This window comes from Peromyscus maniculatus, chromosome 22 (genome assembly GCF_049852395.1).
Source record: "Peromyscus maniculatus bairdii isolate BWxNUB_F1_BW_parent chromosome 22, HU_Pman_BW_mat_3.1, whole genome shotgun sequence".
NCBI lineage: Eukaryota > Metazoa > Chordata > Mammalia > Rodentia > Cricetidae > Peromyscus > Peromyscus maniculatus.
Genome location: NC_134873.1, coordinates 55,765,695 through 55,780,052, shown reverse-complemented (window position 1 = coordinate 55,780,052; position 14,358 = coordinate 55,765,695). Strand labels below are relative to the sequence as shown.

General features: G+C 47.1%; 1 protein-coding gene across 1 annotated transcript in view; it reads right to left on the bottom strand.

Annotated features, from left to right (window-relative positions):
* Nucleotides 1–14,358, bottom strand: part of Rhoq (ras homolog family member Q) — a 38,831-nt gene that overhangs the window by 5,348 nt on the left and 19,125 nt on the right. Inside the window, exons 3-4 of the mRNA XM_006986492.4 lie at nt 835–999; nt 452–547 (exon numbers count right to left, since the gene is read on the bottom strand). Coding sequence (XP_006986554.1) covers nt 452–547; nt 835–999 — 261 coding nt within the window. The remainder of the gene's footprint in view (nt 1–451; nt 548–834; nt 1,000–14,358) is intronic.

Here is a 14,358-nt window from a genome sequence, read left to right as displayed (position 1 = left end):
GGTATTCTAGAAATCTAGCCATAATTTTCTCTTTAGCCACAGATTTAAACTGTCACCTAATGTCACTCCAGATGCACCTGCAGGCGTCGTAACCGAAAGCCGAGCCTACTTTGGCACAGTACAAATGTTTCAATAATTAAGAAAGGTGTGAAGCCTCAGCACCTGCTTCTGGCTTTAAAGGCACCACAGTTGCAAGCATGGCAGAGGCAAACAGACCTGTAGCCCGGAAGGCCAGCTCCGCCATTTTTTTACCGCCAAATCTCAGGCAAGTCTCCTTGACAGTTAAGAGCCCCCCATGCCCCCTCGTCATGGAAACAGGCGTCCCTCATGGTGTCAGTGCCGAGATAAGGGAGGTAGTGGGAGAGAGGACCCGGCAGTGCCTGGGAAACAACGATGTTACTTCACACGCGTGTGAAATCCGGCAGGGAGAAATCCAGCAGGGTCTCATTACCTCTTTTGCTAGCTTCTGCCCTTGTTCCACACAGACAGGTTTTTCCTTCATGTCATTCAGTCTTGCTAGAGTTTTGGGGTCATCTCGGAGATCAATCTAATTAAGAAAGATCAATAATGTCCTATAATAATATGTATTTAAAAGAAACCAGTGCATACAGTCCCATTCAATCTCCACATATTAAAAAAATAAGCGAAACAAGATTTTTAAAGATACTAATATAATTTTGGGGAATTAGTTTTATGTAAAAATGAGAGGAATTATCACCTGAAACTTATTAAGCTAAATCATTTGCTAAATCATAGGGTCTTTTGTCTGAGATCAACCCCCCAAAACTAGCTGGAGAGCTTCTTCTTAAATGAATAAAATCAAAGCGGACCCACCTGAGTTCCTATTAGTAAGAAGGGGACATTTGGTGCATATTCCTTCAGTTCCGGGACCCACTCCTCTTTCACGTTTTGAAATGAGGCTGGATTTACCACAGAGAAGCATATGAGGAAGACGTCAGTCATGGGGTAAGATAAAGGCCTCAGACGATCATAGTCTTCCTGTGGACAAAGAAAAGGAAAGTCGTTATTTACACTTACATGTCTATGGGTTAGTAGCAATAAATACATTAGGCCACATGGTCAAAAAGGACATCCAGGAATGTCTCTCTCCAGGAAATAAGAGGATTCCATTTGGTTTTGTTTTTCTTTTCTTAAAAAAATTAACAAATCAAATAAAAACTAAGAAAATAGAGGGGTGTGGTGGCACACTCCAGTAATTCCAGCATTTGGGAGGCTAAGGAAAGGAGGGGAGGAATTCTAGGGCTACAGAGTGAGATTCCCATCTCCACACACACATACTCACGCACACACACTCGCGCACACACACACAGAGTGGGAGGGGAAGAGATAGGAGGATACATTGTGATTCCTAAAGCTGTCACTGCGGAGTATGTACAAAGACCCAAGGTGAGCTCAATGCTAAGAATTCTAACCTAATAACACACACTGAATCTGTACGGCAAATATTACAATAGTCTAGGTACGGACCAACATGGTCTTTCACGGACTTCATCCTTAAAACCACAATTCACATACAGAAGCACAGAAGGCGAAGAACCTGTAAGGGTGGATCGTCATGGTAAAGATGCTGGGCCTCCCACCGGGGCTCGACTGTGGGGCAGCGTTCTTAGTGCCTTAACGAACCTTCGCCGAGCGAGACTCTTAGTTTTGCTCTTCTTGTCCTCCCCCTCCTCCCATTCCCTTTGTGTATGTGGCACATGGATATTAAAGACAAAAATTATGTCACAGCCCCTGCCACTTCCCTCTCCCAGATGTTTTCTTGGGTAGTTGCCAGTGTTTTTTTCTTTGCATGTATACACCTGGAACTGCACGCATCCACAAAGCCACACACATGATCAAACAATGCATTCTGCTCTGCACCTACCTTGTCCAGTCGGCCTGGTAATCTCTCCACACCAAAATGCACTGGACAATATATTACATGGGCTACACCGCTGCTTCATGGCTCTTCCTGACTACACTGGACTATTACATGGGATACACAGCTACTTCACAGCTCTTCCTGACGACACTGGACTATTACATGGGATACACAGCTACTTCATGGCTCTCCTCCCCATAGGTGTTTTAGTTTCTGCCACACAATGCAGTGACTATCTCATTTTGCATGGACTATTTTCTGTGACACTAAATTCTACTTACATTCTAACAAGAGAGTAGAATCGGGATTCTGTTTCTGCCGTGGCTGGACTCATCTGGTTTCATGGAAACTGGTTTTGGAAGGAAGACTACTTTCTTAAGGGACCCACTTTACTACTAGAACAGTATAAATGTGGAACTAAGAGGATATTTTAAAAGACCGTCCATTTAGTTCCTGCAGTATTACTTCCCTACTGAAGAATTTTCCTTTCATGCCATCTGACACTTTTCTCATTATAACTTTCAATTCCAGCAGCTCTCCCCTAATTGTGAGTGACTAGTTTGAAACCCCATGGTACCAAATCTGCAGATGCTCCAAGTCTCTTCTATAAAATGGTGCCGTTACTTATATGTAACCACTATACACCTTCGTGTACATTTTAAATCACTGACACATTGCTTATAGTGCCTAATGCATCATAAAAGTCACCTTACTATATTTCTTAGTGCCCTGGCTAGTTTTATGTCAACCTGACACAAGCTGGGGTCACCGGAGAGGAGGAAGCCTCAGTTAAGAAAATGCCTCCAGAAGATGGGGCTGTAGGCAGGCCTGTAAAGAATTTTCTTAATTAGTGATGGATGGAGGAGGGCCCAGCCCATGGTGCCATCCCTGGGCTGGTGGTCCTGGGTTCTATAAGAAAGCAGACTGAGCAAGCCATGACAAGTAAACCAGTAAGCAGCACCCCTCCATGGCCTCTGCACCAGCTCCTGCCTCCAGGTTCCTGCCCTGCTTGAGTTCCTGTCCTGACTTCCTTCAGTGATGAACTATGATGTGGAACCATAAGGTGAAATAAGCCCTTTCCTCCTCAAGATGCTTTTGGTCATGGTGTTTCATCGCAGCAATAGAAACCCCAACCTAGACACTCAGGGAATGATGGCAGGAATAAAGATCTGCACATTATGTATCTATTTCTCCCAAATGTTTTCAATCCGTCACTGGTTAAAAATCTTATAGTTAGATCTGAAACCTGCAGACACGAAGGGCTGATGTGTAACATCTAAATCCTTGTCTGTGGAAGTTAACTCTTCTATTTTTCTGTGAGTCTTTCAAATGGCAATATACATATACTCTACAGGCAGCTTTCTTCATCTCGCTGGCTCATCCAAGGGCATATACTCTGTAGCCACAGGCAGTGGAGCTTTCTGAGTTGACAGACCAGGACAATGGGGAAATGCCATCCCCACACTGCTACAATCTTTATGCTTCTTTATTTTATTTATTTATTTACTTATCTATCTATCTATCTATCTATCTATCTATCTATCTATCTATCTATCTATCTAATGTGTACAGGTATTTTGCCTATATATGTATATATACATATGTGTGTATATATATATGTGTGTATGTGTGTGTGTATGTGTGTATGTATGTGTGTGTGTGTATGTGTGTGTGTGTGTGTGTGTGTGTGTGTGTGTGTGTGCACCACATACACACCTGTGCCCACAAGGTCAGAAGAAGCTTCCGGTGCCCGGGGCTGGAGTCACAGCTGGTTGTGAGCCACCATGGAGATGCTCTACAAGAGCATCCAGCGCTCCTCACTGGGCAGCCGTCTCTCCTGCCCCTCATGTTTACTTTTCAATGGGGGAGGGGGTTTCTCCTTGCTTTTCACTAAACCTGTGCCCCGTGTTTAGCAATCAGGCCAGGTTCCTACACAACTTGGTGCAGTGTACTCCATGAACTACTTTTCCTATTCTGGCCTAAAAGGGTGAGGAAGGGGGGTATCAGTCGTGGGGCAGTGAGCAGAGTGGGTCTGAAGCATGCTATAGCCTGGAGACTAAAAAAAGAAAATCCAGAACTGTAACGTGAGCAATAATACAATCATACACTTATCTAAAAAGAAGCCAAACAGGTGGCCAGGAAACACCAGAAAAAATGCCGAGCATCTGCAGTCAAGGAAAAGGAAGACAAAACGACACTAAGACCCCACCCCACCCCACTGAAAATGGCTATCAGCAAGGACAGAACCATGCTGCTAAGCATACTGGGGAGGAGGAACCTTACACTCTGTTGATGGGAACGTCAATTAGGACAGCCACTAAGAAAAAGGGCAAGGAAGTCCTAAATCACACACACAGAGCCTCACAAATTGAACTACCACATGAGCCATGTACACTAACCCCAGAGTATACACTCAAAAGAATCAGAGTCAGCATGCAATGGGGAGACGTCTACCCATGTTCCCCGTGGCACTACCCATGACAGCCAAGTTACAGAATCAGGCTAGCTGTCCATCAAAAGGTACATGGATGAGGAAAATGCAACATGCATATATATGAGACAGACTTTCATTCAACAAAATCATGTCATTTGCAGGAAAACGGACAGAGCTGGAAGTTTGTTATGTTAAGCAAAATCAGCCAGACAGAGAAAGACAACATGTTTTCTCTCATTTGTGGAAGGTAGGGAGGGACTGCTAGGGAAGGGTAAGGGGCCCGGGGAGAGAGGAGAGTAAAAACGTGTGGTTGGGAGGGTGGATACAACCAAAATATAAATATGAATGTATGGATACATCACAGAAAAACATGATATTGGTAATTAGTATGCATTAATAATTCTGATTTTATAATACAACATGTGGGGGTGCTGGAGAGCTGGCTTGGGGCTAAAAACACTTGTTGCTCTTGCAGAGGCCCCAGGTTCAATGCCCAACACCCACATGGAAGCTCATAGCTATCTGTCCAGTTCCAGGGGACTGGACACCCTCTTCTGACAGACCTCTGGGGGTACCAGACACAGATGTGGGTACACAAACATACACGAGACAAAAATTCATATACATAAAATAAATAAAAAACCAATTCCAAAACCCTGTTTTAGAAAGTCCGCTTGAGTGTTAGGTCGTCTAAACAGTTGCCCTGAGTGTCTTTCACACTGCAGCCTCGATCGAACAGGAAGCCCACACTTTGAGCATCCCACCCAGCAACTCGAAACTGCTGGGCAAACCTGTGCTTAGCTTTCTCTGGAGGGTGGGGTGTTCTCATTAAAAATCATTCTTCTCCCACACTTGGATTTCCAATTCTCACAGACGCAAAAAATATGGGTATTATCCCCCAGGATGAGGCGGAATAAATAAGACCAAGCGGCGGAAGTGCTCGGCGCCCGCACCTAGTGCATGAAAGGACTCGGTGTATCTCAGGGGAAGCCAACTCTCCAGTTCCTCAGCAATCCCTGCAAGGTCCCCAGGGCCCTGTGCTCCTGGCTTTATCGCCTGGCAGCTACAGAGAAGTTTCTTTCCCGAGAAATAAAATTTTCTACGCTTTCATCAAAACCCAAACCAAGGTCTCAAGGGCAACATGCTTTTCTGATTAATAGAAGGAAAATGATTTGTTAACGCTGTACTAATTGGGCACTTTGGAATGCAACCAGCTTAAGACTATTGGAAACATCAAACAAATATCTGTATTTTTTTTTTAAAGACTGCCAAGTTTTTTTCAACCAAGTTTACTTCATCATGGAAACAGAACTCTGTACTCTTTCTTTAGGGGGCTGTGCAAAGAAAATTAAAGTAGCTGGATTCGAAGTTCTCTAGAAATGCTTAGTCACATTAATCCAAACACTGACTGCTTTTATGAAAGAGGTCTGACTTTCCCTAGTGACAGACCTGGACATACGGGAGGAAAATTAGATCGATCCTTTCTAGGTATCTATTAAACTGCAATTTGTTTTTGTTAGAATAATTACATGCGGGGAGCTATATCTATAAAAAAAGAATGGAAAAAAAAAGCATGTACAGACCTTCTTGGAAGTAAATGATGCTAAACTACCTAAAACGAACTGCTCTTGCCTACCATCTTGGGCTAAATAATTGGCAGTTATTTTAAGAAAGAGATCTCTCTTGCTTTCATCCAGTCTGAGTAATTGGAAGGCTAATAATAGAGAGCAAATTGAAAAATAAGTTATCCCTTGTGCACACAGTACCCAGCCTCACACAAAGCGGCTTCTACCCATTGCACTGCTTACACAGACTTAGCGTGAAATGGTGGGTCTGAGAGGGAGGGCACGGGGGGGGGGGGCTGGCAGAGTCTTTCATCTCACCCTAAATACTGTAAACACAAACACCTTGAGAGTTACGTACAGAACAAGCGCCCTTACTTTTAAACGACCATTTATCCAAGTCAGGACTTTCTCAACCAAGAATCCTGTGTCCTCCTAATTAGTAGACCAATTATATATTTTAGTTCTAATTTTTAAAATAGGCATTTAGACATTTAACTGGAACATTCTTGGGCGCACAGCTCCATGTATTAAAGGACAATTAGCCAACATAAAAATACTGAATTCTGTCAACAGGACTTTGGGACTGCTAAGGGAATTAATTCTTCAGCTTCCTACCAACTGGCTGTCTTACAGAGGCTCCAGTTTTTAAAACTCCATGTAGCTTATGGAGTAGGTTTCACGATATTGAAAACCAGAACTGGTCGAAATGATCATACACTCAGCACACGACAAGAATCCCAGACAAGAGAAGAAATGTGTTCTCAGAGGAAACATCGGCTCTTCAGGAGCAGCAGAGAGAACTGAAGTCCGGGTCCTATCAGAGCCTCTCCACACAGGGCCCAAGCAGCAGAGACACCAGCCTTTCCTCTTCAGCACAATCCTCGCTTCCTCCCTGCAGACCTGGGCATTCCCTCCCATCTGGCTTGTCTCTGGATGTCTGTTTAAAATACATATCCATAGGAAATTTCTCATCACCCACCAACACGGGACAACCTGCCTCTGCTGTGTATTGCCAGTGAATATTCCATCACCCTGGCCACTCCAAAGCCATTAGCAAAGATTTGTTGAGGTTACACTGCATGGGGATGTCCTCAGGATACATGCACAAATAAAGGACTTCACTGTCTCCTGGAGCTTACAAGTTAGCTGGATATTCAAGACATAAACAGAAAAAGATGATCATATACAACAATAGGACAGATCGCGGTAGAGACTTGATCTAAGAAACACCATTAAACAGCCCCCAAAGTGCTCAGAATGGTGCTGTCATCAACCAGGGCCTGAAGAAAGGGTAAGGCTCAAAATCCAATTTATAAAACGTATTAGAAACATTTACAAAGTTCTCTCATTAAAGATGTAAGTTAAAAAAATCAGGCAGTGAGGTGGCCGAAGAGATGGCTTAGCAGTTAAGAGCCCTGGCTGCTCTTCCAAAGGACCTGGGTTCAATTCCCAGAACCCACATGGCAGCTCACACCTGTCTGTAACTCCAGTTCGACCCTCATACAGACATAAATATAGGCAAAACACTGATGCAGAGCAAATAAATAAATCTTAAAAAACAAACAAAAAAAAAACAGGCAATGAAGTTAAATGAATGAGCAATCCACAATGTGCCTTCTAAGACATTAGGGCTTTGAACACCATACACCATAGAGACGGGATAAACTACAGGCTGTTTCGGAAACACACGACATTAGCCCCAAGGAGGACTGCATGGGCAGGGAGTGCCACTCGATGTGAAACATCCTTAGCTCTGGAAAGTGCATGACCAGGCAGACAAAGAAGTGTATGGACACACCATTACAAGTCAGAGTGTTGTATGTATCAACGTGGTGATTAGGAGATACCAAGAAGAGAAGATATCAGAAATGCAGTGGAGTCAGGCCTTACAGCTGGAGAGGTCTGAACAGGTCCAGGGGGTGTGGCCTCGGGTCAAGCCTCTTATTTCTGGGACACTTAGTTTCCCTGTAAAATGGGAGGTTGTCAGTGACAAATGCTCAGAAGGCCAGAAAAATGCTGTAGGGATAAACCACCCTCCCCAGTCATCCAGGATACAGTCCCTTATCAGCGTCTGCAAGCTCCCCTCTGTGACAGTCTGGGATGAGGGGAAGTGGGCCACAGAGGACTAATTCTTTCAGGCAAGCCCAGTCTCCTAAGTCCAGAACAGCTGCTGATTATTCTCAGAGAGAGACGAGCTGTGTGACACCCATGAATGCCCTGCCAACTGTGACCCTGCTCCACATGGAGCGGCAACTGTCGCTTCCAACGCGCGCGCGCACGGTCGCCTTCTTTATCTGAAACATCTGTTTCCAAGGAGAAGCCCCAAATAGGCACCCTGCCCTCTGGAGACACCCGAGCCCTCAAAAAGGGCACACACCCAGGCCAAGCAGGCTGGGGCTCACAGACGGAGTAACTCAAGAGGAGGAAAAGGGGCCGTCCTAAGTCCAGCACGATCTTACAGACATCCCAGAGTCCTTTGTGGTAACGATAGCTCCTAAAACTTTATTTCCTCTGTGTAGCCAACTTGTCTCTTTCCAGTTTGTTTCTTATTTAACTTTGTCAAATGAAAATAGCATTTTTTTCTTTTTTACCTTAATCAGTGGGGAAGCACCTGCCTAACATGGACAGGTACCAGGTTAGATTCTCCAGCACCATACACCAAAGGACTCAGTACTTAAAAACACACACGACTCTTTCAGAGGACCTGCATTCAGTTCCCAGGATCCATGTCAGGCCGCTTACAATGGCTCCAGGGGGCTACGATGCCTCTGTCCTCCGTGGACACCTGTCCTCATGTGCACATACTATCCCACTCTCTACTGCATATGCATAATTCAAAACACAAAATAGGGCTGGGTTATGGCTCAGTGGTGGAGTGCTGGCTGGGGGTATGTATAACCTCAGCTGTGATCCCCAGTTTCAAAGAAACTGGGATGAGTCCCCTTGCCCGGTGGGTGGAGACTGTATTGATAAATATGGTTCACAGCTCATCACCGTTGAGTTTTCTGAGTTTGACTCCTTACTTTCTACTACCTCTCACTACTGCTAAACTAAAGGAAATCTGGGGAGGAGAAATCACTTTTAGAGAACTGTAAATTCCTAAGAAGGGATTGTTTTTCAGAACCTTTTTGCATATTTGGCCTTTTCTCTTCCTATTTTTTTTTCCAGTCTTCATTTTAGTTGTAAAATTCTATTTGTAAGTCACAGGCCTGATTAGCTCTACTCAAAGGAGTATTGGACTTGAAGGCTCGCTTTCCAACTTGACAGTGTCTCTTCTTTGGGGTGTGTGTGTGTGTGTGTGTGTGTGTGTGTGTGTGTGTGTGTGTGTTTTAACAAGTCAGTCCCTCTATTAATGTATCAATTATTTTGGAGCTATAGACCCAAATTGTGGGCTTTTCCACTGATACATTCTTTGTGGCCACTTGGCTGATCATAACACCAGTTTTCGTTGGCCTAACAGGACAGGAAATGTACATGATGAGCTGGGGCAATGAGAGGGCCTTCATGGACCAGTACCTCCTCTCTCTAAAAGGAGGGGACTGAACCAGCACGCCACCTCATGAGTAGCCCTAGAAAAAGACTTCTCCTGGAGAAGGCTCAAGTCTCAGGGTTCTGTTTTATCTAAGCTGGCCCCACAAGGCAGAGGATCGAGACTCAGCTAAATATGGCCCTCCATCCAGCACGCTTCATTTCCCCATCGTGCAGAGACAGTAAATATAGCACTACACATGTTGAGAGGAGGGAGCCCGGATTAGTGCTTGAGCTCTCCTAGCAGACCAGCCCGACTTTCCAAAAAAAGACAAGCCACGGCCTCTCGGCCAGCGCTGTCTCTGGTACAGGGTGAGGTGACTCCCCTGGTTGGAGAGGTTTGGGAGCTGAAATTCTACACTGTCGGGAGCTATAATTACAAGTTGCTTTTACTAAAACAGAGGTCAGCGGGCCTCGAGCACCAGGAAAGGAGTTAAATGCCAGCTCACTCTCGTGGGTGTAGCATGTCTTGCCTGAGTCTGTGGCTGGAATTTCATGTTGTTGGGATCATGCACACGCTCGCTTGCTCGCTCACTGCAGCGTATGTCTGGCAACAAGGTGCTGACTGTGGTGTACACACTAGTGAAAAGCAGGTGAAAATCTTGCCCTCCTGCACTTCAGGCAGAAAATGAGGGGTTAACAAGGGGCTTTCACTTAGGCGGCACAAATCTGTCTGCAGGACACCCTGGAAACTGGGAGTTGCTTTGGATCGTCCAAGTGAAAGGGGCCTCTACAGGCATTCCGAGATTGCTATCCCCACACTGCTGAGCATAGACGTTCAGAAACATGGCAACAGCTTTGTAACTACCTGACTCGAGGGCCTGGCATGGTTGGATATATAAGCATAAATGATCTACTTTTGTCTTCTGTTTTAGCGTGGTTTAAATACATTTTCTAGAAAAGTGATCTCAGGGCACACTGAGGGAGAGAGACAATTGTTCCAAGCATTGAAACATCACAAGGTGACACCATTGCCGAAGGTCACAGGCTGCTGGCAATACTGCTCTTAGCATCCAAATGGCCAATTAAAAACATGATTATGTCAGTCACTCTGGTGACTATTGCATTTATGGGAATTTTATAGGTACATCATTATGGAATTATTATATTCAGGAATATTCCACCCTTGGAATCTAGGAACTTAGTGTGGAAATAAATAATTTCAAGATGGATTACTTTCCCCATATCCTGCCTCCACATACATGGACTGTTAAAGGTTGACTTAAAATTATGAGCCTAGGGAGGATACATTACCCATAGATTTCATTTAGCATAAGCAGAAACGAAACGTTTGTTGTACATGGGGGGAGGGGACTGAGTCTGATGAAGTTGAGGTACTTACTGAGTCAGGAAAAACTGTCCCAAGAATGGTAATAACCACAGGGGAGGTGCTGGGAAGGGAAAGGCCTGGGAACCAGGAAAGGTTTAACTAGGAAGATGGATTCTGACAGGGAGAGAAGGAAAGACCTCTCAGTCTGGGAGCAGGTTTAGGGGCCAGCCCCAAGGCACGATGGGATGCTGACGCCCTGGGAAAGGCCAGGGGGCCAGAGGGCTGGACAGGGTGTCATCCTGAACCATCGAAGCCATGGACTGCCATTAAACCTGGAGGCAGGGGATCACAGAATCGGGCTTTTCCACAAGTGAACAGGAACACAGGACAGGCTGGATGAAGACAGTGGCCTGAACCCAGGGGAAGAAGCTGGCCCCCCGAGCACTGGTGGAGTCCTCAGCCAGTCAGGAGGCAGACTGGAGCTAGGTGACAGGTTGGACATCAGGTTCTCACCAGTGCTTCTAGAAGGATGGCTGGAAGATTTTAGAGAGCAGAGGAAACCGAGGTGGGCCAACACATCAGGGAAGAAACTGGAGGCTCGCGTAGACCGTGCTGAACTCAAGACCTCTTACAGGTACCTCCAGACAGACTTCCTCCAGACAGACTTCCGGACCCCACAGCCCCTTCGGCTTGAATCAGAACCAAGTTGACAACCTGAACTAAATTCACTTCTCAAGCCTGCAGCTTGGGAGTTTGGCCCCTCAATAAAAGAAGCTGCTACCCACTCAAGCTGCTAGAAACCCAGAAATCCTCAGCAGCTACTCCAAGGCACACAGGGATCCAAGCACACATCTCCAACCGACCGACTGCTCGGGAGGTTCACCTCCCTTCACTCTCCACAATCCTGTACCCGGGCAGCACCTACTCACTTTCTAAGCTTTGGTCTATAAATCATTTCATCTGACAGATCTCAGCTGGATGCCGGATTCAGACCCATCACCGCTCACTCCTGTTTCTGGCACAGCTCACAGTAGTGCCTCTTCTCTTCTCTGGACCCCCTCGGGACTCCCTCAGGGCAGGTCTGTCTGCAAGGCCTGGTATCAGGTATCTGCTAGTGGGAGGCGGAAACCAGGAAGTTGCCTGAAGCTAGGTCATACATAGGTAGCTTTGCCCTGTGCTAGCTGGAGCTGGAGAACGGGTATTAACTGTCTGAACTCTCCAGTGATGCTAATTTGTTACCTTGCTATTGTCACTTTTAAGGAGGAATCAGATTGGCCCGAGACCAGGGCTACTTCTCTGCTGAATGATGCTCGCTCCAACTCACTCAGCAGTGACCTTGCTGAGTGCCCAGGAGCCTCACACTGAGATACGCCCGCCCCGAATTTTAAGTTCATGCTGCGGCTCCCGCCACAACCTTTTATCATCGTCTTGACATTTATGGTGCGGAGATACAGAGAACGCTGCCGATCCAGCATCCTTGTACTTTTCCTTCTTTCCAGAGCCCTGATACAGTTCAAGGGCCACCCTCTTCCACTTAGACACATGGGCCCGGGGAACCTGATCCTACCCTTGGCTAGAGAAGGGCCATTTAAACTAAGTGGCAAGTTCTCTCTGTCCCCAGTTCTTACCTGGGTACATGACCTAAGCTGTCCAATCAGAATGAAGCAATACCCAAACAGCACAAGGTACACTTGGCCTCTCCTGCTGTTCCCTCGACCTCCCCTTCCATAACTCTCCCCAAGATGTAAGGATTTACCACCCGCGGGCCCAATCTCTGCAGTTCACGGAGTTAGGCCAGGGTGTCCTCAGCAAGGGTCAGAGCCTGTCTATGTCCCTCTTTCCCTTCAGTTCTAAAGGAGGCTGGGGAGTCTTTTGGGGAAGCCGGGTTCTATGTATGTGAATACTCAGTCACAGAACCCGTGTCTACCTCCAGGACTTTTTCTCGTCATTATCTCCTAATAACACAGGAACGTAACCATCTGTCGTGTTAGGCATTGTAAGGGGCCTAGAGATCACCTAAAGCATGCAGGAGGTGCTGGGGCCACAGCTCAGTTGGCACAGTGCTTGCTTAGCATTGGAGAGGCCCTGGGTTCGATCCCCAATGCCACAAAAGGCATTCGAGGTGTCCATGCCTGTGATCCCAGCCCTCAAGAGACAGAGGCAGGGAGACCAGGATTGCCATGTGCATGTCCACACTCTCGAGCACGGCTTTACCCTCCTGGCACAGGTGTGATATGCCCCGTTGCCATCCTGATTCACTTTCCTTCGCCTCTGCCCATGTCCTGTGAGGATTCCCATGGAGTCCTGCAGTCCTGGCTGTGGAAAGGCTACCTGGTTCTTGCTTCCACAGAACTCCCAGCCATCCCACTGGGCTTCACCATTAGCCCCATTCAAAGGGCTGCTGCCTCAAGGAAGCCCACGGCTTGTCCAGTGATACCTGAACAGCCGGGCAGAGCTCGAGCCCAAACGAAGTCCTCTAAACAGCGAGCGTTTGCCTGCAATGCATCATGGGTGGAGTCACTGACCTTCTGAACCTGAGCTGGGCTCCCGGGCTGCGCAGTCTCTGGCAGGTCACCTTTCCTGTTTCCTTCTCTACACTACTACAGATCCTCACAGCAAGCCGGGGGGGGGGGGGGGGGGGGGGGGGGGGGGGGGGGGAGATTAAAAGGCTCAAGTGTGAGAGGCACTTGTCACATGGGGCTGCCGCTAGTCTATAGCCATCCCGCCGGCAGCGTCTCCATTCAGTGTGTGTGTGTGTGTGTGTGTGTGTGTGTGTGTGTGTGTGTGTGTGAGAACGAACTGTGGGCAAAACTAACTTTGAGAAAAACACATGGAGATGATTGGCTAAACCAATATACCTCAAAAAATGTGCCCTGGGGGCGAGGGAGCCAGGTCAGTCAGTGAAGTCCTTCTGTGTACAGGTATGGGAATCTGACTCTACCCCCAAAATCCACTTTAAAAAGCCGAGGGGGGGGGGGGTAGTGCTGCTTGTAATCTCAGCACTGGAGAGGCAGAGGCGGGCAGATCTCTCCCCGGTCAGCCAAACTAGCCTGACTTGATAAGCTCCAGGTCAGTGAGAGGCCATCCCCAGAAGTAAGGCAGTGTTAGCTCAGGAATGCCACCCGAGGCTGACCTCGGGGTTCTGTCACATACATGTGCACCAGTGTGAATGCTCGCCCACACAGCCAGTCCAGACCGGATTTCCCACTGGAAAGAACCTAGTCAGGGAGACACTGAGTGAACACAGGCGGAGAGCCGCCGACGTGACGGAGGCGAAGGTGACGCAGCCCTACAGCAGCCATTAGAGACGCAGCAGATAAACAGCTTCGGCGTGTAAAGTGGCTTACACACCGTCTGTGCTCTGCGTATTGTTCTTGGAGATGGTCTCACGTAGCCAGACTGTCCTCAAACTCTTCAAACGTGCTGCGTGGCTACGGATGACCCCGAACTTCTGACCTTCTCTCCTCCACCTCCCCCATTGTTGGGAGAACAGGTTTGCAACAATCCAGGCCTTCATGCATGCCAGGCAGGTATTCTGCCAATCGTTATACAACCTCAGAGGCAGTGTCAATCTGCGTAGGTCATCCCTCCTCCCCACCTCCAGGGCACTGAAGACAGCAGGCCAACTCTGGCTGACTCAGTGGTGACACTGTCCCAGAAGCAAAGGGTTCCCAGGGGT